The sequence below is a fragment of the Haemorhous mexicanus genome, chromosome 2 (genome assembly GCF_027477595.1).
Source record: "Haemorhous mexicanus isolate bHaeMex1 chromosome 2, bHaeMex1.pri, whole genome shotgun sequence".
Taxonomy (NCBI): Eukaryota; Metazoa; Chordata; class Aves; order Passeriformes; family Fringillidae; genus Haemorhous; species Haemorhous mexicanus.
In genome coordinates, this window is record NC_082342.1 from 82,840,339 (window position 1) to 82,864,091 (window position 23,753).

Consider the following 23,753-nt stretch of genomic DNA (forward strand, 5'->3'; position numbering starts at 1 on the left):
GATGCATCTTAACCCAAGAGATGTCTCAGTGCAAAAGGGAAACTGTCAGTTCTGGTCTCAAGGCAAAGCGGAAAAAGTCAGAAAAAATGAGGCAATTGAAAGAAGCCATCGTGATATACACAGTAGCTCTTAATACATGGATACAGAAGTCTTCCTGAGTGGCAAAACCAAAACAGCTTTAGAGGATATATTCTATATTCTCCCAGTAATGAAACACCTTTTGAGGTAGGTGTTCCTACACCCATTTCCACAGACAAACAGAAGTGTGAAGCATTTAGGGCAGAAGAGAAGAAAATGCCTCTTACAGCATTGTGAGTTCACTGTCTAGAAGTATGATTTTTTTTCCTCTTTAAGGGAAAGAATTTTAAACAATGAGAAATTTTGTTTCAGAAACATAGAGAAAGCAGAATATATGTAGCATTTCACTGCCAAGATGAGCTGCTTTAGAAAAAACCTTTGATGAGTAATGGCAACATATGTGTTTCACACTGTGCTACAGAAAAATGACAGCAAACCTTATGTCATAAAGAAAAGATGATTTCTACTGTCATGTGATGAAAAGTTTTGAAGACTTCCTAATATTAACTGTTCTGGTGAATAACAACCTGCAGTTACAGTAACATGGTACTAGAGGCAAATGCAAGGGACTCGAAACTGGTGTCTCAACCAATAATTTAATTGTCTTTACTGACAAGGAATATGAAATAAGACCTACAAGTGTCTGCATCTCATATGCAGGATGCAAAAAGCCATTTTTTTTAAATTCAAGCTTTCATTTTTCCCAAGTATCAAGGGTGAATCTAAAACAAAAAAACGCAGCACACAATGAGAAAAGTAACTACATTTTTTCTTTTAATATAGATGTAGTACAGAATGTTTAATTACAGCAGGACAGTGCTTCCAGTTAAATAAAATTAAAAACCTTTATTTTCCCCAAATATAAAATTACTAAATTAACGTCTTAAAAGAATAAGAATATGGGAAAAGCTTTAAATTATACCACCATTTACCACAGTAACCATGATTACCAATTACATACTCCATTGCTTTGGCAAAAAAGGTTTTTCTTTTAATAACTGCATATAAACCTAACATAGCAAAGACTGTATACATCTTTATATTGCACTTATTTATATACAGGGATAAATGAACTGTAAAGTCTGCATATACTTGGAATGAGCAAATTTTCAAAATAAACTAAAAGCAGAATGGTAAGAGCAGGTATGAATATTAAAAAAATGCTTAGAAATGTAATACATTTATGTACAGACTGTATGGACTGTATTAACAAACAATATGTACATAACAATTTACTACTATTGATATTTTAGTATAACTCAGTGTTCATTAATACAGACCTTTGGTTGTATTTAGTTGTTTAGTAAGATCCAAGCTTGCATACCTCCAAAATGCAACAAGGTATAAAATAAAGCACAACAATTTGTCAAATGGTACAAAAACTACTATTGTCAGTTCCATTAAACCCCAAAAACTAGTGTCTCTGTCTAGCCCCAAAATAGTTCTTGTACTTGGAATCTCTATGTGCCATACACAAAAAGAACACCTGAATGTAACATATCTGCAAAATTACATCCCACAACACTTTTTTTGTAATGTGCAATTCATTTTAATAATACTTCCTAACGAAAAACAGAAGCTAACTTCAACTTCATAATTTTCCAACACGCACTTCTGCAATGACATTGTGAACACTTTTAAATTTTATCAGCAAGATTAAAAAATATATATGTGTGCCTCCCTTACTCTAAAAGACTATTACCAGTAACTGCTATTTGCTAAGTGTGCTCAGACATTTGTATGAACTACGCAGTTTGCATGTGCCCAACATTTAGCTTCAAGGTCATCCTGAGTTTGCACACAATGAAGCAAATCCACAAACTTCAAAAGAAACAAACATACTTTCCTTTACAAAACAATCATGCAACTGAAGAAGAACTGGGCATCCCGTGAACTGTTGTGCTTGTCGGAGTTCCACTTATGGCGTTGAAAATGTGCAGAGAGTTGGGCATGACACTGGCCTTTTCTTCCACTGGAGTAATCTTAAAATGAAAGACATGGATTTACCAAAATGTTTCAAAATGGCACAGGCATGTCTAAAACAGCTAACCAATTTCTTGATGTGCTGCTTATTGACTCAACCTCCCAGTACTTTTTCAACTGCACAAAACTTTGGAAACGGTTACTCTTTTCAGCTTCAGGAGAAGTTACTTCTCCAATATCAGTTCTCCTAACTCAGATATTACACTGTCTTCTGCAGAGGGTGCTTGGACAGTTTCTATCATTCCTCCTGTTAACTTTCAAAAGGAGTTTCATAGTGACAACAAGCTAACTTTTTGCCCTTTTTTGGTTGTTCTTTTTTTGACTTAGAGGTATGACTTGAGCATTTCTTACAAAAAGCTATCAAAACACTGAAAAGATTTCATTCTTAACAGCTATAAACAAATTGATGCTAAAATTAGACATACCATTAAAAAAGGAATTTTATTAAGATCAGACAAACTAATAGAACAGAAGTAGAGAAAACTAATTACCATCCCATCTGATCATATTGGCAAGCAGCAGAGGAGAAAAAAAAAAATCTGTTAAGATTCTTTTATGCATTTTTATCACAAATTTTTTGCAGTTTTTAAGACCTTGTATGGTTACATTACAGCTAATAGTTTATTCAGTGATGCAAAGCTCTTTTCCCCAAAACAGCAATAGGCAGATACATAAAGGAGACATTTTAAAAGATTTAAGTTAAGACCTTCATGTTTTTAAGCCTTCAGGGGAATTATCAGTCTAATTGAAAAAAAAACCAAAACCCTAAAGCAAAACCACTAACAGCATGGCATGTTTTAATTATGTACAACTAATTACATTTGTATAAGAACACAGTGGTAGGCTTATAGTACATATTATTGCAGTCAGTGCTGTACTTGCTATTCTGTTCAGTATCTTATGCACAGTATTTTATGGATATCAGTTGTTTGTCTAAATGTAAACCAAGAGAAGTAGGGGCAATGTGATTTACTCCTGAAGTTTCAGGACATGCTTTTTCTTATCACCAATCTTTGGAAACTCACACATGTCAGCATTTTTTAAACATCTAACTCACACATGTCAGCATTTTTTAAACATCTAGATCTTCCACTGAGTTCAAAGAACTTTTTCCTCTGTACAAATTTTCATTATATTCTTTTACTTTTTCCTATGCCAGGGAAATGCTAATCTTGCATTTATCATTAAATTCTTTGACCAAAACACTTGCCTCTCCTTTCTAAAGGGGTATTCTGTATCATTGTCTAATTCTCTCACGTACCTTGTTCATCTCAATCAGCTTTCCAGTTAGTTATCCTCCATTCCAAATTCTCCTCTGCTTATCAATAAATCACATTGAAATATAGTCAAACTGTCCCACTTCTGCTAGCTAAGCAAATTCTTTTTCTGTTCCACAAATCTTTCAAAACTGTTTTCTTCTACTACTGTTTTTTATTTAAAAAAAAATCCAACCACATATTTCTGGAATGGTATCACTTCCTATAAATTTTGGCTCACAATGTCCTCTATTGATGGTAGTTAAAAAGAGTTGTGCCATAAGCTCGTCTCTATGACAGGATATCAAAACAGGTGAAGGAAAATAAAGCCAATGTGCTTCATCATAATTATATCACAGAGATATAATTTTTATATATATATATATATATATATATATATACACACACACACACACACACACACACTCAGAAGACAGTACCTGAGAAACCACATTGGGAAATTATGGAAAGCAAGAAAGCATGTGAAGTGAGCTTTAGACAAGTGGCACATTTTTGAATAGAAAAAAAGTTCCCATAAAAGTTTTGGGTACTATCTAAGCAAAGGTTGAATAAAGGCAAATCTCTCTTAAGAATTATAAACCATTCAGTGCTTCTGGGAAAAGGTTATAAAAGTAATAGTGGACAAAAGAAAAGGGAGCTGAAGTGATGAATACGACAAAAATGTCTAGCATGCAGGGATTGAGCACTGAACTTCAGCTCTTCCTGTCCTCCTGGAAATAATATCTTTGCCTTTGAAGACCTGAGGTATTTCTACCATGGAACCCAGACACAAAGATTGAGTGGCACATCTCACCCCACAAAAGTTCTGGTTTCTTTCCCCCCATATTTCTATCTTGTCAGTATTGGACTTATCTCGAGAACATGTATTGGAATACCTCTTGAAAGACATTTAACTCTTTGATTTCATGACAGGCTTACACTCTGATAGAAAGAATTAAAAGGAACAATCCTTTTGTGTAAAGCATTCCATACATTGCTCCTATTCTTTTCACATTATAGCTACATTCTGAATGATAGTGTGTGTAACTTAATTTCAGCACATACTTGTTCATGCATTATTTCAGAAAGCTCTTTTGCCATTTCTCTGTAGTTGGCCTTCATTTCTTCTTGATATTCCAACTGATCTTCCTTTATCAGTCGTTCATTTACACCCAGAGCATGCCCACAGGCTTCAACAAATTGCCTGATATAGAGAAAATAAGAAAGTTCTCAAACAAATGATTAATTTAAAATGTCAGCTTAAAGTATGTTTTTAATGAATCAGAACACTTTAAAAGTTGAAAGTTTCAAAAAGAATTTTTATGAGTCTTGGGAAAAAGGTCCATTTTTTTTCCCTCTCCCCCATCCCCAAGAACTGCCAAACCTTCCATGCCATACCTAAAAACTTCTTTCAGGAGCTTTACTTTATTGTCTGGATATCTCTTGGTGTTAGTGTCATCTAAGAAAGCTCTTGCATATGCTAATGGACCAGCATTAACCTAAAAAGAACAAGAATTTACAAACAGTCAGATATCTGCCATACTGTCTTAGCAATAACAGGTGCTACAGGTATCTATTGGATTTGAATTTCTTATGAAAATACATTGATTTCAAAAAAGCTGGACTTAGAGAACAAGAAAACTGCTAAAAGTGGAGCATTAAAGCAGGAGAGGTCTCTCCAGTGCTATAAATCTGTCCTGGCACAAAGAAAACATTTCAATGATGTGGCAAAGGAACTGCAGATATTGCCACTCTGTCATCTCTGTTATGCAATTAGGGTGGGAAAATGAGCTAACCTCCTACTGTTTGGTCTGTGTATCTATTGAAAACAGATTTCCAAGCTGAGGATTCTGCAAAAACCTGCAGAAGTTTAATTGTGCTCCTAGGGCAGCTTCAGGAGAAGTGGTTTCAGTGAATTATGACTCATCCTTATTATTCCTTCATATTTTCAACAAGAGCCTCTCCCTTCTCATCCCATAATACTAGCTTACAACTTACTGACTCTGGAACCTTGGTTTGTTTTTTTTCCCTTTTCTGCTGAATGAGACAGCTGGTGATGTCAGATGACTGTGTTAACAGCTCCTTTGTTTCCAATCAATTTAAAATAATAGAGCAGCACATTTGTCACTACATTTTTTGAAGATCCTTTCCATGCTGACTTGTACATGCTACACCTGCTTCAGGTACCCTATTCTGGTGAATCTGATGGCTCCTTTATACACTCCACTTCCTGCCTGCCTTAGGCAAAAAGGCACACACACAATGAGATTTTCTATGGTTATCTTCTTCGTATATGTTATCACTCACTCTTTATCTCCACAGGCTTCTTACAAAAATATCCTAGACCTACTGTGGGCAGACCTACAGCTGGGCAAAATATGCTAATTTATCTTCAGGTTCATCTATTATCTTCTAGCAGTTGCAGCTTTTCACCAAAATCTGCTGGGGCTTGGAATGCAACATATTCCAGAGATGAATCTTAATTCTTTTGTGTAACTGTCTCTGATCAGTTATTTATATTAAATACTTTTATTTCTTTTTCTATTCAGGAAATAACTGCAGACAGTGAGCATATTTCTAATTTAGGACACTCTTGAATGTGCAGAATAGAAACCAACTATAAAATGCTACTTATATAATTTTTCAAGGACAGAAGCAAATGAATCTGCATGGCAAAGCTCTTACCTGAACACTGACACTTCCCTGTAGCTTCAGCTGCAATTTGATCATATCTACTTCAGCTGAAGAGCAAAGCTGCCTAAGCTCTGCAACTTTTTTACTCATTTCATCAATGGCTACTTCAATTGGGTTTAAATCAGTGTGGTGCTGGTACATCACTGGAATGCGCTTTTTCACGTATGGGAAACAATGTATGGCTGTGGACAGAAACAAGTTTAACTTAGTAACAAAAAAATTTTTTTAATCAGGTGTGCTTTGAGAGAAGCTTATGCTAAAATCTCATTTTGATGTAATCAGCTGCCCAATTTAATAACTTATATAATTAGAAATATTACCAAATGGACAGGGAAGCAAGACACTGAAATGTAAATATGCACAGTGTTACATGCATTACAGAAAAGAAAGATTGCTGTCATGACTGCTGCTAATAACCACTATGAAATAAACCACTGGAACTTAATTTATAGGAGAACTCTGAAAAGAATTGCTTAACATTCACAAATCTCAAGGAAGAGAAGAATCAAAAATAGTGAAGCTGTATTTTCTATTTCCTCACAAGTACTGGCTATGGACAGCTATAAAGTCACTTTTTATTATAAAGTTACTTTTTTATTATAAAGTCATTTATTTGTTTTTACAACTATATTAATACAGAAACCCATACTTAACAGAGACAAAACACAAAAGTATTTTTCTAAGAAAAACAAAAGCCAGAGTCCAGATTCAGAATTCTGAAAGCTTAATGAAAAGAAGGTAACAATTTTGAGGATTCCTCATTGAAGAAATCAACCTGAAAAACCTAGTTGTGGCCAAAAATATGAAAAGGATTTTAGCTGACAGCTATAAAGGACTTGGTTAGGTGAAATGAAAAACCCATACAGAACAAAATTAGAGCATTTGAACTAATGCTTCCAGTGAAAGCATTCCATTCCACCAGTACCTGTCAAAATCGTCCTTCGTTTACACTGCTCTTCTACTCCTCCTTGTCTTTTGCCACCTTGAGTAAAAGGCATCTCAAACATGAAGCGACGAATGTTATGAGTCCTTTCAAAATCTGTTTTTCTTTCCTGCAGCTCCTTTTCTTCAAAGTATGGAACCACATGTGTAACTTGAATATATGCGTATTTTGAATCTAAATCCTTAGGATTTACCTTAAAAACAGGACCAAAAAAAAAAAAAAAATCAAGTAGCTACATTGTGGATCTAACAGTAGTCACACAACTTCCAGAAATTAAATTAGGTCTCTTAACCTCTAAATTATTGAAAACATGGGAAATGTTCATGCTTTCACAGGGGTTTCCTGTATTCAGTTTTTAACTATTAGGAAGAAAGACTGCCAGATGCATTACAGTGCACTGTGGATTTTGTGGTTTGTTTGGTTTTTGGAGGTTTTTAACCACTTGCAATCATGAAACCCAGCCCTTTCATCAGGTCTTCCTTCCCTTTTAAAGTTCAAATATTGAAATGCCCACCATTGTTGCACTTTAAGGCCAAAATGCACAGAAATTTTTGAATCAAGGGTTCAAAAGGATCCTTATCAAGGAACAAAAAGAGCCATGACATTATACCAAGAGGAAATCACCATAAAGTCTAAGGGTGAGGTGTGGAAAAGGGAAGAACTTCCAAAAAATGACTGTGCATGAATGGGCAAGAAATATAGCTAAAGTTAACACAGAATATGCTCATAATCCAAATTTGTTCTAAGATACAATTACTGTTTTGAGAGGTAACACTACAGAAATTAAGCTTTTTGGTTGCTCTAAAAGGCATACTTAGTAGGAGATAATATTCCTCTCATGCCTTTCCAACAGCAGAGCTTTTAGATGTTTGTGTGCCAAATGAGTAACAGCCAGTGATCCCACAGTATTTCAAGTAAACTAGTGAAAGCACTATATAAAAATTTTTAGAGAGAATAAAGATCATACTTTGCCAGAATCCTGAATCATTTTGACATTTTCAGCTCCAAATTTGTCAGAGTAGAGTTTCTGGAGTCTTTGAGAAATTTCTGAAAGAGGTGTGAGTTTAGGCTCTTTATAGATATATTCCTTTCCATCTTCATCCTCAAAGAAACCCTGTAAAAAATAAAGTAATCAAAATCTTGGGGAATGAAACAAAAGTGAAATGACTAAGATGGACATAATGTGTGTGGCTCAAAGGAAATATAAACATTTAACATTAGTATTCAAGCAAACATAAATAGACAGAAATTAAAATCTAAGTAAAAAGATTTTCTAAGAGAATAAAAGAACAACAGAAAAATGTAATTCTCTACTACAACATGAGCGAAAGATAATGGAAACACAGAGATTAAATTTTAAAAGTTTGTAGCAATTCTATGATGTGACAAGCCTTTGAGATAAGTTTCCTTCACTTTTACTTAAAAGTGAACTTGCAGCACTGTTTCACTTGCCAAAATTGGTAGTCTTGCCCAACAGGACTATCTGATTTACAAGTGACTATTTTGGCAAAAGTTTACATAAAAACAATCTGAAAATTTTCCTTAGGTAGTTATAAAAAATTAATTCCGCAAGATGAAATATAATTATGCAAAGATCTTAATTTCATGATGAACTATTGGTATATACTTCTTTATTTTATTACACACAGTACTGTTTTTAAAACCAAACCTAAATGCACAATACATGGAAAGTGAAACAGTTCGTTGGTTTAAAACAACAAGCCATGTTGAGTTCATGTTTGAAACCAGAAAATAAATATTTTTGTCATAAACGAAACAGACAAAATAGAAAAGCACAACATATCATGTATAAACACAGGCTAGATTGACAAAAATACCCACACCAAACTGAGGTGAAATGCAGTATCTTGTACTGCATTGCTTGCTTTGTAAGCAATTACTGTAATTACCTCAACATCTGTCTCACTGTCTGTAAACTGGTATTGCTATAAAGTCATAAAAGACAACAGAATACATGTAAAATTATACTGCTCAGAGGATTTTACAATTCTCCATGCTCAGCTGGACAATTAAGCAACTGGGCTATGCATGTAGAGAGTGTATTACTGGATACTGCGTGATACCATAGGGATACAGAGGCATTCTAGACACGTACCAGAGGATGTGAAGCTGCCCCATACACAGCCAGAACTTTGGTTGGAAGCATGCAATACTGATGCATAGAAAAGAGTGATCTGTTCTCTAAATGGAGCTTGATGTTACTTTTTGACTTGCAATGGCTATTAATGCATACCAATCTAAGAAGCAGCCTTGCAAACCACACCGTAGCACTACAGACATTAAGTCAATGCATTGCTAAAAACTGACATTGCAGAAAACTTACCGCTGCCTTAAGGTAGTAAACAAAAGAAGAAAAAAGGAAAAAAGGCAAAAAAATTTACTGAGGAAAATGATAAGAATTTTACTGGAATTGATAAATGTTTTAAAAATAAATTACTGATGGTGTTTCTTTACTTCATACAGAACACATTCCTTGTGCTTTTTATGTCACGGTATCAATACAGATGATGAAAGAATAAACCTTGTAAAATAAATTCAGGTTTTTCTCACTGCATAGAGCGGGCCAGTGAAAGGAACACTTACTTGTCCAAAGAATGCTACCCTGAAATAAGTCCCCAGCAGCCTCTTGCCTGTATGCATAACTTCAGTAACTTTGCTGTATGCTCGATGAAGGGTGTCATATAAGTGAGCAAGCCTCTAAAAGAAAAGAAAAGAAAAGAAAAGAAAAGAAAAATGAGGGAGAAGAACAAAGCACAACTTTCCTATCTTAAAATAAAAAATTATGTCCTTGTAGCCAGTAACAACTGAAAACATTCTTTTATTGAATGGTAGTATTAGGTTTAGCACTTGTATCAGGATGACAATATGTAAGACTAATTTTTAATTATTTATATTTAAAGAAAAGAATTTAATTATTTAAAATTGAAACAAACATTTCAACACATTCACATTTCAGTTACAATTTTAATACTCCTATTATGTGATGTCCAATGTGTCATGCAATTAGACTTGAAAATTTAGGGTTTTTTCCTTGCTCAAATTTACTTTTGATGAAATAAGTACCTCAAAATCTCTCCGTTTTTCATAAATGGGAATTATAAGTTTGTATATATCAGCAATGAGTTCATAGCGTTCTGCCTTCCAGAGTCCATCAGCACACTGCTCCAACAATTCCATCAGCACATCCTAGATTTGGATACACATGTGAAAGTGTAAAACAATTCAGTACTTATCAAAAGCACAGCAAATAATTATACCAAAATTCTTCCCTGTGAAAAGGGAAATCTTGCCTCAAAACAGAATTACGTACACTTTGTAATTTAAGTTATTGTGGCAATCAAAAATTGCTAAAAGGAAACAAAACAAGACAGAATGATCTGAGTTTACACACATACTCCTTGTATTTACAAACAACATGTATCTTTTAGATATTCTTGAAACCTCTATGGACCTTCTTTTATCACTCTTGCATCACAGTGGTGAAGCCAGAAGCTGAAAAAAACTCCTTTAATGCTTAGAAGCTACTCTATTCCACCTCATTTTTCCCTTTGGTAGAGGACTAAGTCAGCTTAAAGACATCACTAAGAAAATAAATTTTTAACACTGCGAGCAGACTAAAAAATGGTACCCTTATCCATGTGCTGCAACAGACCTTAAAACATTTCCTCCTTTCCCCTACTCATTATGGGGCTGTACAGACTCCTCAGTACCTCCATTCTCAGCAGCCAAGTGGTGACAAGTGACAGACCAGTGTCACTGCTGGACCACAAGGGCTGGCCACTAACACTGGTTTGGAACACAAGTCTTAATTCAGACACCAGAGGGCATCCAGATGTAGCAAAGTAAAATTTTGTTTACAAAAGGAAAAAAATATGAAGAGCACAAGCCTCGAGAGCTGATAGGAAGAAGCCAAAGAACACAACATTTTTTGAGCCACATGTCTCAATATTTACCTAGTCTCATGGGAAAAGTTCTTTTCCATATATGCAATGTTTCCTTTGACCTGTGAGAACAGCCTCTTGCTCCTAGTGGTGCTTTTCTTGGAAAAGTCTGATTCTGAACTGGACTTTTTCCAGTTTGTTGACACCTGTCTTGACTTTTGGGGGTCAGTGCTGGACACAAGGTTAGAGATAGGGTTCCACAAATGCCAGCATAAAAGGGAAAAAACTCCCTTCCCTCTGCTTCTTGAGTCAATCCTCTCAAACACAACACAACCTGCACTGGCTTTTGTTTCCACAAAGCCACACTGATGACTCCCATTCAAAAGGCACTCCACTAGAACTTCCAGGTCTTTCTGCAGAGCTGCTGCTTAGCCTGTACTGAGATTTTTTTGCTGATTTTTTTTTTAAAGGTGCAAGGCTTTGCACTTGTCTTTGTCCAGCCTTCAGAGGACACTGTGTTCCTGGAGGTCCCTTCATTTACCCATCTGCAAGCCAGGACAATGCTTCTTATGGAATGTCACAGGCAAACAACTGTTTTGATGAAATGCACACAGTAGCCTCATTAAAAAGCAAAATCTCAAACTAAATTTTGTTTCTTTTCATCTGGCAAGCTTAGACAACCCTGGCCTCACACAGAATTCTTTTAAAATGAGAACTAAATTGAGAATCCCAAAATTTCAATTTTTTAAAAATGAGAATCTATGTAAGTCTTAAGAAAAATCTGACTTAATTAGGAATAGGTTTTATAAACTGGAGAATATGAAAGATATTTGACCCTTTTAAAAACATGAAGGGATACTCTCTGATCCTCCAATACTTGTAAATGCTCCTTTGGAATTTAACTCTAAAATAACTAGCAAAAAGGGAAATCACAAGGTTTAAAGGAAGAAATTCCACATGGCTTGTTACCATGTATAAGAAGAATTCTCATCACAGCATCATTTTGCTAAGTAGTAGTAAAATACAACTTGAAATACAACTTTCTGCTTTTTGACTTCTGCACCCAACTGATCTCATTTTTTTCTCAGACAATACAGTTCTGCTTACTTATGAACACACTAAGGAAACACTCCATTTATGAATAATGTTCCTATTTATGTTCCTATTCCTGAAGGAACAGGGCTACCTGTTCTGAAGAACTTCTGAAATTATTTTCATTCTGGTAAAGCCAAACAGTTCTTCCCTTGTTATTATTAATATTATTACTTCTCCCCTATTATTACTTTTCCCATGTTTTAGATGACTTTCAGAAGTTATCTGAAAAATAGTAACTTTTTTCAATATTTCATCAGTTAGAGTACTACATGGTTAAGTTTAGAAAGGCTTGCATGCAGGGAAAAAATGAAATTTGGCTTGGTCTGATCCTTCTGCAAGCTGTACAGGCTTCTATTTTCACTCTTGGCTTACTTCCGTTCCACGGAAATACTGAGAGATGGAAATAAATTTGTGTAGGGTTCAATGACCCAGAAAAATCAGTATATTCTTTTTGCAGGGAGTGACTAATGAGAAAAAGAAAAAAGACATTCCAATTTTTAAAAAAATGCATCATAATTTAACTCTGACAAATGGTCTGGCAGGATAACAGTGACAGAAATTTCCAACAAAACTTTCCATTAGCAGTAGTCACTAGAATCCCTGATCTTCAATAACTTAGGGCAGCCTGCATTTTGCTTTGACTAACATGCTACATTTCATGCTGGATCAGAAGAATCAATGATTTTAAAAAGACAGCACAAAAATTGAAAAAAAAAAAATTTACAAACCACAAAACAATTTGCACAGTCAAGTAATATTGTCATACAGCTTTACCATACACTAATTAAAACACAAAAAGAAAAATATTTTTGTTGCACCATTACATTCACAAACTAGAGGGTTTTCCAACATGACTGCTGCCAATTGTGGTCTGCCCCTCTCTGCCACAACTATACCAGCAAATACATAGTGCAGACACAGCTTTTCAGAAGGAAGATTATTAACATTTTCACATAGAAAATGTTAATAAATTTTACTGTAGAGCCTGCACAGATGGATCAGCAAAGACACAAGGAGTGAAACTTAAGCCAGAAAAAACACATGGACACGAGTCTGGTGTCAGTAAAACTACTTTCATTGTTATGGCATATTTGCTTTGGGAAACTGTAAACAGTAAAAAACCAGTGAACACATTATTCATTATTTCTGGTGGAGTAATACTCTAAATCCAAGTCAGTTTTACAAAACAACAGATTTTGCTAACTCTAATAAGTAACCCACATTAGTGCTCATCCTGTCAACTAGAATAAACCCCCAATTTGCTTTTACTCCAAAAGTGGAACAAAAGTTGAATTGATGTGCTAGCACTATATTTAAAATACTTGTCTACAGTAAATTCTCTAAATCTAGGACACCTCATAGAATTTTTTTATTTCAGTTTTAGGGTACAAATAGCAGATCATAAAACAATTATTGTATCCCCTGTATCAGTAATTCTCCAGACTGAAACATAAAATTTGCAAAAAACCCCAGCCCTTCCATGTATGTAAATTTTAACATTTTTATGCTTACTTACTTCATTGAAGTGAACATCTTGCATTCCAACATCCTCCATCATGGAAGCCTCTTCATCTATATTTGGTGTGATTACTCTGAAAGCAGTACAGCCTTGCCTGAACATCCCTGTCATTGAAAAAGAAATAGAGACAAATTTCATTTTCTCCAGCAGGAGAACATTGGGCTGGTTTGTGATTCTGGGTAAAGCAGAAGCCATGTTTAAATATACCTATCACCAAATAAAGAAATAGATCAGCCTTCCACTGCATGGTTAAAATACAGAACCTTACATTACTGTGAATGTACAAATGGTTTTTAAAAAACCCAAAAAATGTTAGTATCTGGACCCTTACCTACCAAACTAAGTAGTGTCTGAATCTTTCTACTTTATCTTGAATTTGTGTCTAATCTACCCCACCCTAAGTTTAAGGTACTCAAAGTACCTTTACAGCATTTCATTAAACTGCCATGAAGTCATGCTGGAACTGAGTACAGGGACAGGACCTGGCACATAATATTTTCCAGTCTGAACAATATGAATGACATTAATCATAAAAAAATGATCATGGGATGGCAAACCAGATTATTCAAACACAGAAAAACAGGAAAATAACTAATAAAATACCAATCTAACTTCTTTTACTGAAAAAAAATACTTGACAAAAATGGAGTATAGAATGTTTCAACATGAAACCCGTGTCTTTTACTCTTGCTGTTTAGATATTTTTGATTACATTAGACTGCTGAATTAAGAAAACAGGATTTTCTGTATCAATTAAAACCTCAAGGGCAATCAGTAAATATTATGGAAGCTTAAGGATTTGCACATATTTATTTTACAACTCATTCCTCCAAAGATTCTTGCTGCTCAGTGAGGAGTTCTGACCATCAGAGGTTTTATTGAATGACTGCCTCAAATGCAAGGGGCTTTTCTGTTCTTAGGAGTACCACAGGTAGGAGTTTGATCCTCTGTATTACTGAGAGGAAATGAATTCTATATGATAGTATACAAAAACAGCAGAACACCCAAAGGACTCACAAATAAATAGAGACTATCACTAGTTCTCAGGTATCATCAGGCTTCCCACTGGACACAGTAGTTTGAATATGCAGCTTATTTCAGATTTGGTCTCAGAGAAGGTTCTGAAATCACTGGGGCAAAGAAAATAACCTATATACTGCACAGGCATTTGGTGAGAAGCACAACAAGAATAGAGATAAGTCATCTTTTAGACTCATGATTTTACTTCATTTTGAACTGTCAGGCAAAGGCAAAGCTAAAAGGATGCAAACATAAATTTGCCCACAAATCCAAAACACTGTCTCAACATCTAATCAGTTTTAACAGATTCCTGAACTTTTCTTCAAGAGAGCTCTTTTTGTTAATTTAAGTCATATCTCAAATCCCTGACTGAGAATTCTTCTTCTCCTAAAGATGAAAGGTAATTTTCTACCCTATCTCAAGGGTCATCAGAATCCACTTTTACAAACAGCTGCTGATACCACAACAAGGTGAAAGAGCCTGAGCACTTTTGTCATTGATTGACCATCTGAAAATTTGTACAAATTTATTTTGACTCCTCTGGCAATGCCAGGTTTCCCTAGAGGCAGTGAGAGACTGATTGCTTGTAGAAACAAGAATATTCATGGATAACTGCTTTAGAAAGAATCTGATTTGAACTATTAGCAGCTCTGGTATATAATTAAAATTTTTACTTCCCAAAAATTTTACTTTGCCTTCACCTGAAATGCTGCCCCTTAGATATGCAAGTTTACTCTTATGTATGTGAGTTTGCTACCTGGTTAGGTCAGAATTTTTTCCCTAGGGAACACTGAAATGCCTACAACTTCCTCAAGGAAACAATTGATTTTCCCAAACTCTGATAAAAATATATTTGAATACATTAAAATAAGGTTTTGAAATCATACCTTTTCGTGTGAGATATTCTGCAACCAGTGCTGCTACATGGACATAGCACATTGCTGCCTAAAACAGAAACAGTAACAATCTTTTAAAATACAACTAAAATGGGAATGTTAAAAACAAGGTATATATAAGGAGAGCAACAGTATGAGACAAGTTCTTCAGTTTTGCTTTTTGCTGCTTTGCAGGAGATATTCTATGACTGCTGCAAGAATTCTCCACCTCATTTATGTAAAGCAGTAACTGTGCGAGTGCACTCACTCCCTCTTAACCAGAGCACTGAGTGGCACAGACAGCAATTCACAATCTGAGTGACCCTGGGTCACAAATCACAAGGTAGGAACATCATGCTGTAATAAAAACAAGTGAATCTCTCTTTTGTGGGGAGGTATTTAAAGTGTTCAGCTATTAATGATTCTACTCAACATTTGGTAGCCCTTCTGCTAACCTGTTTTGTCTGCTTTTTGGCCCCTGACCAAGAAAAATGCAGAAGAAACTGGTGACAGGCCATTTGAGAGCAGCAAGAGAGATCTAATCTGTGAATGGAATTTGAAGGAATTAGTGCAGTTTGGATAACAGAAAAGCAAAAGAAGAGGGACAGAATAATTTTCATATATCTGAGATTTTTTATGGATTTGACACTGACCACTTTTCTCCAAAAAAATAAAAAGATTTCACATCCTTGTTTAATTAAAAAGGCTTAGGCTGTCAGCAAAGTAACTATCAGTTGAACAGCTCAAATATGGAGGCTGCACAGCCTCAAACAATGCAGGTGAAGGAAAAAGGTAAGAATCTGCCAGAAATTCTAACTCATACTTTGTATCAAGTTGATGATTTGCAGACATCTTCATCTAGTTGTACAGTCAAAGATTCTAGGATTTTAACAAAAAAATGAAAAACGTAACTGAAAAGGACTAACAGACCTTTTCTTCTCAGCTGGTGAAGCTGTTCAGTCCAAGAGAGAAGCTAATAACAGAGCAATGTGTATGCCTTCTGTGTTGCTACCATGTAGAAGAAGAGAATTCTAGTACTAAGAACTGAGTTTGGAAGATAGCACCTTCTATTTCTTGGAGACCTTTACTTGCTTACATGATGCTCATTTTAACAAATGTTTATGAAATGCAATGATTTCATGCAAAGCAATTTACCTTCAGATGGAAAAACCTTCTAGAAAGAGACAAAGTTAATTGGTATCCACTTAAAGTGTTAATGTCTCATTAAGACATAGAACAATCCCCAATTCCGCTTTTTGCTTGAACTGAATATTTTAAGAGCACAGTAAAAACAGAAAGCTTCCCTTTTTTTCAAATACCACAAGAAATTATTTGTCAGTTTTAAGAACATTAGTAGTTTTTTTATTAAGCAATTTGAAATAAAGTCAAGCTAATTCTGTAAAGGCAACTGGAGGAGAATTCAAGGAGTGGCTTTAAGTGTTTAAACAAGTAATAACAAAGATATTTTTAAGCAAAAGGCCTCTCTTCCATGGCTTGCATTGTGCATTCCATTCTTAGTAGTGTGTCAGCTATAGCAGTTAAACATGTTCCTTACATTAACAACCAGAAATTACTTACAGATGTACTTGGGTAGGACAAAAACTTATCAGCTATTGAAACCAATCCAGCAACAATTCAAAAATTGTTAAAAATACTTATTATGTTACATGCTAGCAACTACATACAGTGCATTCCCTTTCTATAAAGGGAAGCTTAAGCTTATTACAGAGCCACAACTAACTTGATTTTTTTTTTTCCTCTTACCTCTGAAAGATCTCCATTTTTAACATGGATCCTTGCCATGCTGTCTAGCCATGTCTTCCTCAGTTCAGGTGTACTTGCATAAGACTTTGCCAAGCTGTACTGGAGGTCTACAAGCATTTCTGGATCATTCTCATGTTCCTTCATCTGAGCCGTAGCCATCAGCACCGTACGAATCCGCTTGGTTAAATCCTTAACATCAGAAGGGAATGTAGTGTGCTAAAACATGGCAAAGTCAGGTTAGCTACTGTGTTTTCCTAGTCATTGCACAAAAAAGTGATAAAGCATAACTGGGAAAGATGCTGTGAAAGAGTCTTCAAGCATCCTTCTACAGTGTGGAAACAGGAATAAAAACAGACCTTAATAATTCTGTCGTTATTGGCACAATTGTTGATGATGGAAAGAGACTGCTGGAATCTAGTTCCTCCAATTCCAACCACATCAGCAATTAACTGGCTTACTGAAATAATAACCTTGACAAAAACAAATATCTTGTTAGTGCATATTTCATTAAATACCCTTGAGATGTACCTCTGAGGCAATTACAAAGGAAGTTTTGTTCTTTTTAATTGAAAAATCATTCTCCTAAATAAAATAATGTTTGGGGGTTCTTTTCCAATTACTTGTCCTATAACATAGGCAAGATAAAACAGGCTTGTGTAAATTCAGGACACATGACTGACTGCTAGGTGAACTAGCCAGAGGTCATTAAACTGGCAAACTACTGCTCCCAGCTTTGTCAAGACACACAATTTTAAAATTATTTATTTTATTTTAGACTTCAGAGTGCTTGTTGCTGCATTCTTTTCCTTCTTCAGATGCAACAGGATACAGCATTTAACAAACAAAACATCTACAAAACAGAATGTTTGCACTGACAAATAAAATTTACTTCCTACAAAACACAGGGTCATCCAACTGTTTCTAAGTATTTCCTTGTACTGAATATATTTTTATGGCCATCTTCTTACTCTTAGTACCTTATTTGGGGTTCAAGACTTGCTTGAACCCCAAATAAATTACTTTAAATCTATCTGACAGGGCTTTGCATACTGGTATGCAACTGTGTATCTACAATATTAAAACAATAAAAATAAAAAGGAAATATACTAACTTGCAGATGTGTTCGAACAAAAGACTTCTTCCCCGTGTAGTCAAAATTATTTCTCATCAAAAAGTACAGTAACTGTGAAGCTTCATTACGAATTGAACTCAGCTTGGAATTACAGTACTTCAGAATTTCATAGCACAGTGCAGAACACATATCAGCTCTACCTTCATAAAATGTAGAAGGAAACTGAGGAAAATGAAGAAAACAAGGAATTTATTCATTAAAACTAGGGTCAGATCTTGATAAACTGAGCATGTCAAGAAAAACACAAATATATTCATATCCTCAAACTGTGGAAAGAGCAAGAGTCAGAGTAGGTCATGACACAAAACAATTTTTACAGCAAATCAAAGGACAAGCATTCCACCCTGTTGAGCTCAGATCAGTCCTTATTTACCAATTTTGTTTTAGGATGTTAATTCCTAAATTCTTATATAGTATATTGTTAACTAAAGAACTGGACAAGTACTTGAAGATGAATTTTTTAAAACTTCTTACCTTGTAAATAAGTGCCCTTAAAGCACTGAATACATTTTTCAATGCTGTTTCAGACTGATTCTTTTGAAGGAAGCAGAGGTATACATCAAATACTTTCTTCATCAGTGGATTATGTCCGTGATCAGTCAGTAGCTGATTCTTTAAAACAAGAGCAAGGATTTAGGAGTTTTGTACAGCAATACATTTATACTACTCTAAGAACATATACAGACCATCAAAAAGCAGGACACTTAAAAAAATATAACCTCTATGGCATTACCAAGATGTATAACACACATATATCTGAATTCTAACTAGGTATTTCTAACACTTCATTATAAAGGAAGCGTTGCCTTCTGAACAGACTTACAGAACATGATTGTTTTTATCAGTTGTTAATGAAATCCATTACTATTAATAGCTTTTTGAGGGGCACATTCAAAGTATTAACAGACTTTGCTTTCACTGGCTTTAGCAGCTCAGAGAGGGAAGTTTTCTCATAGCAGTATCTCCTACTACAATGTGATTCTACAAGGTCCTGCCTCTTCTGCAATTCACCTCAGGGCACTCCACTCCTCCTTGTCACTAGTGCATTTATACAGGCATATATAAAGGAGTGGAAGAGGCTGGTTCAGACTGGACATGAGGAGAACTTTTTCTACATTGAGGGTGCTGAGGCAGAGGGACAGGTTGCTCTGGGAAGTAGAGGATGCCCTTTCAATTCCTTGAAAGGTTTTTTCAAGGCCAAGCTGGATGGGGCTGGCCTAGTAGAAGTTGCCCCTGCTTATGCAGAAGGGTTGAACTAGATGATCTCTCAAAGTCCCTTACTACCCAAACCATCACATGCCTTTGATTTAATATATTTTAGTGCAGTTTATTGAATGGAAGCTCCTGATTGTCCTGTTTTATTTGGACCTTTGAGACTATTCTGGCGTACTCTTGCCTGCCTTCTCAATATACAACACAGAGATAACCTTGAAAGATTGTCATTCCAAGCATGATGGGTTGATAATTGAAGGAATAGTGTTCATTCCTCTTTAAATCTTTACAGATAGTGTATTAATTTTCAATTCTGTAACCAGATCTGTGGACAGAACTGGCTCTAAACTCTACTAAAATAATTACCAGAAAAAAAGGAAGCTCATTGTAAATAAGCTCATGTTTTCATAACTAGATTAAAGATAAGACACTAAATTTGAATCTTCAAGCAAGAATCTGGATACACTGCCCCAATTAAAGGAGCAACAAGCTGGAGTTATCATCTCTCCTTTTTATGGCTTCAATTTTCAAGTCTGGAAAAACGTCAGAAAAACAGCCAAGAGGGGTAAGTAAGTGGGTGTGCTATATAAAGATTCCACAGGAGAGCTACAGCAACTGATACAACTAAAAGAAGACTTATTAGTGGCCATATGGAAAAAAGTTACAGAAGAGGAACACACAAATCACTATTAAGGAGTGCATTACTATAATAAGCAGCCAAGTTCAATATGAAAGTCGGAGAGTATCCAATTATGGTTTTGCCATAGATCTTTCACCTCAGATGGCCTTTAAAAGCCACTTTTACCACTACTATTAGGTAGACACTAAAGCTCCTAGAACAATTTTTAAGTTAGGCTGAGGAAGGAGCTTTTCCCACAGATTACTGCTGGTGTATGATGTGTAGCTGAAGCCAAAGCGTTTTCCTGTGAGATATTATCAGTTTTACATGAAAATAATAAAATACAATGCTAGAGAAGCTAAAAATAGCAATGCTATTTAACTAGACTATAAAAATGTAATTTAAAAAATAGTTTTTAAAAGTGCTTCTTCTCAAAGATACTTAGGGGAAAAGTTAACACCAAGTCATGAACAAACCTTAAAAGCCATTGTGAATAATGATAGAGTGTCCAGAATTGTAATGCAAACTTCGGTGGCAACATTTGCTTCAAGTAAAGACTGGTGAAGGACATCTGCATCTGAATGGCCATAGCCTATAGAAATTCCAAATGAAGTGTAAGTGCTGGATACACTCATTTAAATGTTTCTTATTTCCAAAAGACTTGCTGAACTAGGAAAAGATGAACGAGTAAAAAGCCTGACAGAAGTTAGTATTCAGTACAGGAAAATAATTCATATGCATTTAAATAGTTTCAAATATGGTCAGACAATTATTCTAATATAATTTGCACAGGACTATAAAATATATTAAGTAAGAATTTCAACAATAGAAGCATTAAACAGCAGTTAAAAACTATGTGATATTTCATATATATGTGCATGTAGACACACATGTGTATATATATATATATATATATAAAGCTATACAGTTTTTTATATATATATACACACACACACACACATATTGGTAAGTACTGCAGTAGGATGATGTTATAGCTGAAAAGATGTAGTTTTGGCCATTTAGTGATGTTACAGTGGTCTCAAAGTTAATGACAAGTCAACCAGGATAAAAACACAAAATAGTAAGAGTAGAAGGAACACAATCCCGTTCTTACACGCAGTTTACCACCCCAGTAATGAATTCTGCTCTTGTAGCAATACAGTGCAATATCTCCATATTTAATAAAAACATTCTAGCACTTCTAGCTCTACAGTGAATTTTAATAATTTTAAAAACGTACCCTGCCTCAGCACTGATAATATCATGTCACTTATGTTCCCTAACACTGGTCATGAACACCAGATTGACAAACGTGCTGCTTTATAAACATTTGGTCTGGGTCATGTTTATATGTCAGATTTACAAACAACTTAGCATCACTAAATCAATGACAAGGATGACAAACTTGTCGAGATCAAGTGAAGAACAAAAGAAATACCAAACTCCTTTGCAATGACACCTGGCCACCTCTTTCTGCACCTGCTTGCTTCCCTGGCTGAACTACACACGAATACCATAACCACCAGTTTCTTTAGATGTATATGTTCTTTCTTTAAGCACAATACTATACTGAAATTTCTCAGAGATGAAAGGCATCATACCTTTCAGGTATGATAGGTATTGAAAAAGTATATATGAAAAGGTATTTCAGTTCTATTTCTAGCTTAGGTGGTTAGAAAGGGAGAAAATTAGTTTATAATTTACACTAATAAACAACTATCTTGCCAAAGAATCTTGATTTTAGAAACAAGTAAAGGAACTTTTTCCACCCGACACCTCCTTTCTTTATGTATCCTACACAAAATACCTGCAAGATTATTCAAGCTCTGAATGTTACTTTGGATACATGATAGAGGCAGACTGACAACTAAACAAAACTGGAAGTTAACAACAACAAGAACAAAGAAATAAAAATCAATTTCATACTTGATGTGGTTTTTACAGCAACATATTTTCGATTTGTAAAACCTTGGTCAATACAACGTGCAATATCCTGATATTTATTAACTGTCCATTAAAAAAACCCACCTATTATCAGTTTAGACAAAGTTATCTGAATAAGACACCTTCCTTCATAATTTCCTTCAGTTGGAAAAGAATGGAAAGTTTCTTTTTACATAAGCATGCATTTTTTAAAAATCTTTCAGCTCATTGTTTCCTAAAAAATCAGTAAACATTGCCAAGTTCTGAAAGCATGAAATCTGTTTGCACAGGGACACGTTATCTGTTTCTCTGAGGTTTTTTTTTTAAACCAGTCTTTATCTGCAAAGTGTTATACAGTACCAAATGTGTAGCCACATAGTGTAAAGGCTTTCTTTTATGTATCAACAACCATGTAGAATTTATGACAATACAGCAGAAGCAGACTGATTGCAAGGGAAAAAAAAGTAATTTCCACATACTTGTCTGCTTTTAAAAGCAGGCAATTGCATTTCTTACATTGAAACAGATGTGATAATGCATTTATGAATAGAGAGGTTTTGTGGGACTTCTTTTTTCACTTTTCACGCAAGACAATGTGATAAGTCTTGTGCAATTAGGCCAAATTTTGCTTTATATTACAGAAAAAGAGCTAAAAGATTTTAAGGGACAGTTAGATATGCTTTGAGAAATCAAAGAATGAACACAGTGAAAATACAGTTAACTCAAGTTTTACTGCACACAACTCTTCAATACCAGTGCTGTATTTTACTGAATTAGTCAACCAGTTTCATTGTTTTTTGAAGCTGAAATTTGAGAAATGGTGCTTTAGAATACTTTACATACAGTATGTTGCAATTTAGAAGCAGAATGTTTAAAAAGATAGGCCACAAGCAGATTTAGTTTTCAATACAGCAGTCTATACAAGCTGACTTCAACCTGATTAAATCTTACCATTGTCTACAGAAATTCCAAGAATACTTGATATCTTTCTCACACTGAAAACAGAAAAATCACTTCATTATTGGACGCTTTTTCACTTCCAGACAAACTAAATCATGGGCTCGCAATCTTTGTAGAAATTCTAAGAAACTTATTTCTCCTCAGGGGATGTCAAAACATGGAGATATGGTCAGAATACATATATTTAATTTGAGACTAGTAATTTATAAGACCACATCGGAGAAAAAATTTGAAGCCTAATAAAACAAATAGAAAAAAAAAAGTAAATTTTGTAGTTATCCGCAGCACAAGTCTGAGGTGTACGTAACTAAAATAAAATATTAAAATACAGTTTTAAGTTAGACTGTAGCTAACCATGCTCCATGTTATGGCACCACCCAGCAGTGATTGTTCTATCACAAAGCAGAGAACAGACCATGGATTGCTTCCAGCTGTTTGATTGACCTGGAAGAGTAAAAGTCATTGGGATGCACTGGTGCGGCTCTGGGACCTGTCTCTGGTGTTGTGGTACTGGTTGAGGATGACTGATGTTATCATGTCATGAGACTTACTGTGGTTAAAAGTGAGAGAGTTATCCAGGCTGCTCAGCTGCTGCAATCTGGCATGCATCATTCCTGTTCTGTTACGGGAAACAGGCAATGTCTGAGATTTTCGATCATGAACTATGGATCCTAACCCCTCCTGGTTCCTGCAAGATGGGTGAAATGGGATAGAAGCAAAAGTTAGACATGTCAAACTGCAGCAAGACAGGAAGTGCTGTTAGTTAAGCACAAGAAGT

General features: G+C 35.1%; 1 protein-coding gene across 5 annotated transcripts in view; it reads right to left on the reverse strand.

Moving 5' to 3' along the window:
• Nucleotides 1-829: 829 nt before the first annotated feature.
• The window catches only part of DOCK9 (dedicator of cytokinesis 9), a 112,970-nt gene continuing 90,046 nt past the window's right edge, over nt 830-23,753 (reverse strand). For 2 of the 5 annotated variants that reach the window (XM_059839263.1, XM_059839264.1), the window contains exons 38-53: nt 22,967-23,010; nt 20,569-20,684; nt 18,736-18,873; nt 18,241-18,423; nt 17,486-17,599; nt 17,130-17,345; nt 15,378-15,435; nt 13,468-13,574; nt 10,039-10,161; nt 9,559-9,672; nt 7,922-8,068; nt 6,937-7,147; nt 6,003-6,193; nt 4,716-4,816; nt 4,383-4,521; nt 830-2,060 (exon numbers count right to left, since the gene is read on the reverse strand). In XM_059839263.1, the coding sequence (XP_059695246.1) occupies nt 1,938-2,060; nt 4,383-4,521; nt 4,716-4,816; nt 6,003-6,193; nt 6,937-7,147; nt 7,922-8,068; nt 9,559-9,672; nt 10,039-10,161; nt 13,468-13,574; nt 15,378-15,435; nt 17,130-17,345; nt 17,486-17,599; nt 18,241-18,423; nt 18,736-18,873; nt 20,569-20,684; nt 22,967-23,010 (2,125 nt within the window). In that variant the 3' untranslated portion in view covers nt 830-1,937. Of the gene's footprint in view, nt 2,061-4,382; nt 4,522-4,715; nt 4,817-6,002; nt 6,194-6,936; nt 7,148-7,921; nt 8,069-9,558; nt 9,673-10,038; nt 10,162-13,467; nt 13,575-15,377; nt 15,436-17,129; nt 17,346-17,485; nt 17,600-18,240; nt 18,424-18,735; nt 18,874-20,568; nt 20,685-22,966; nt 23,011-23,526; nt 23,664-23,753 lie in introns of those variants that run through there. The other 3 variants (XM_059839261.1, XM_059839262.1, XM_059839265.1) reach the window with 2 other exon arrangements.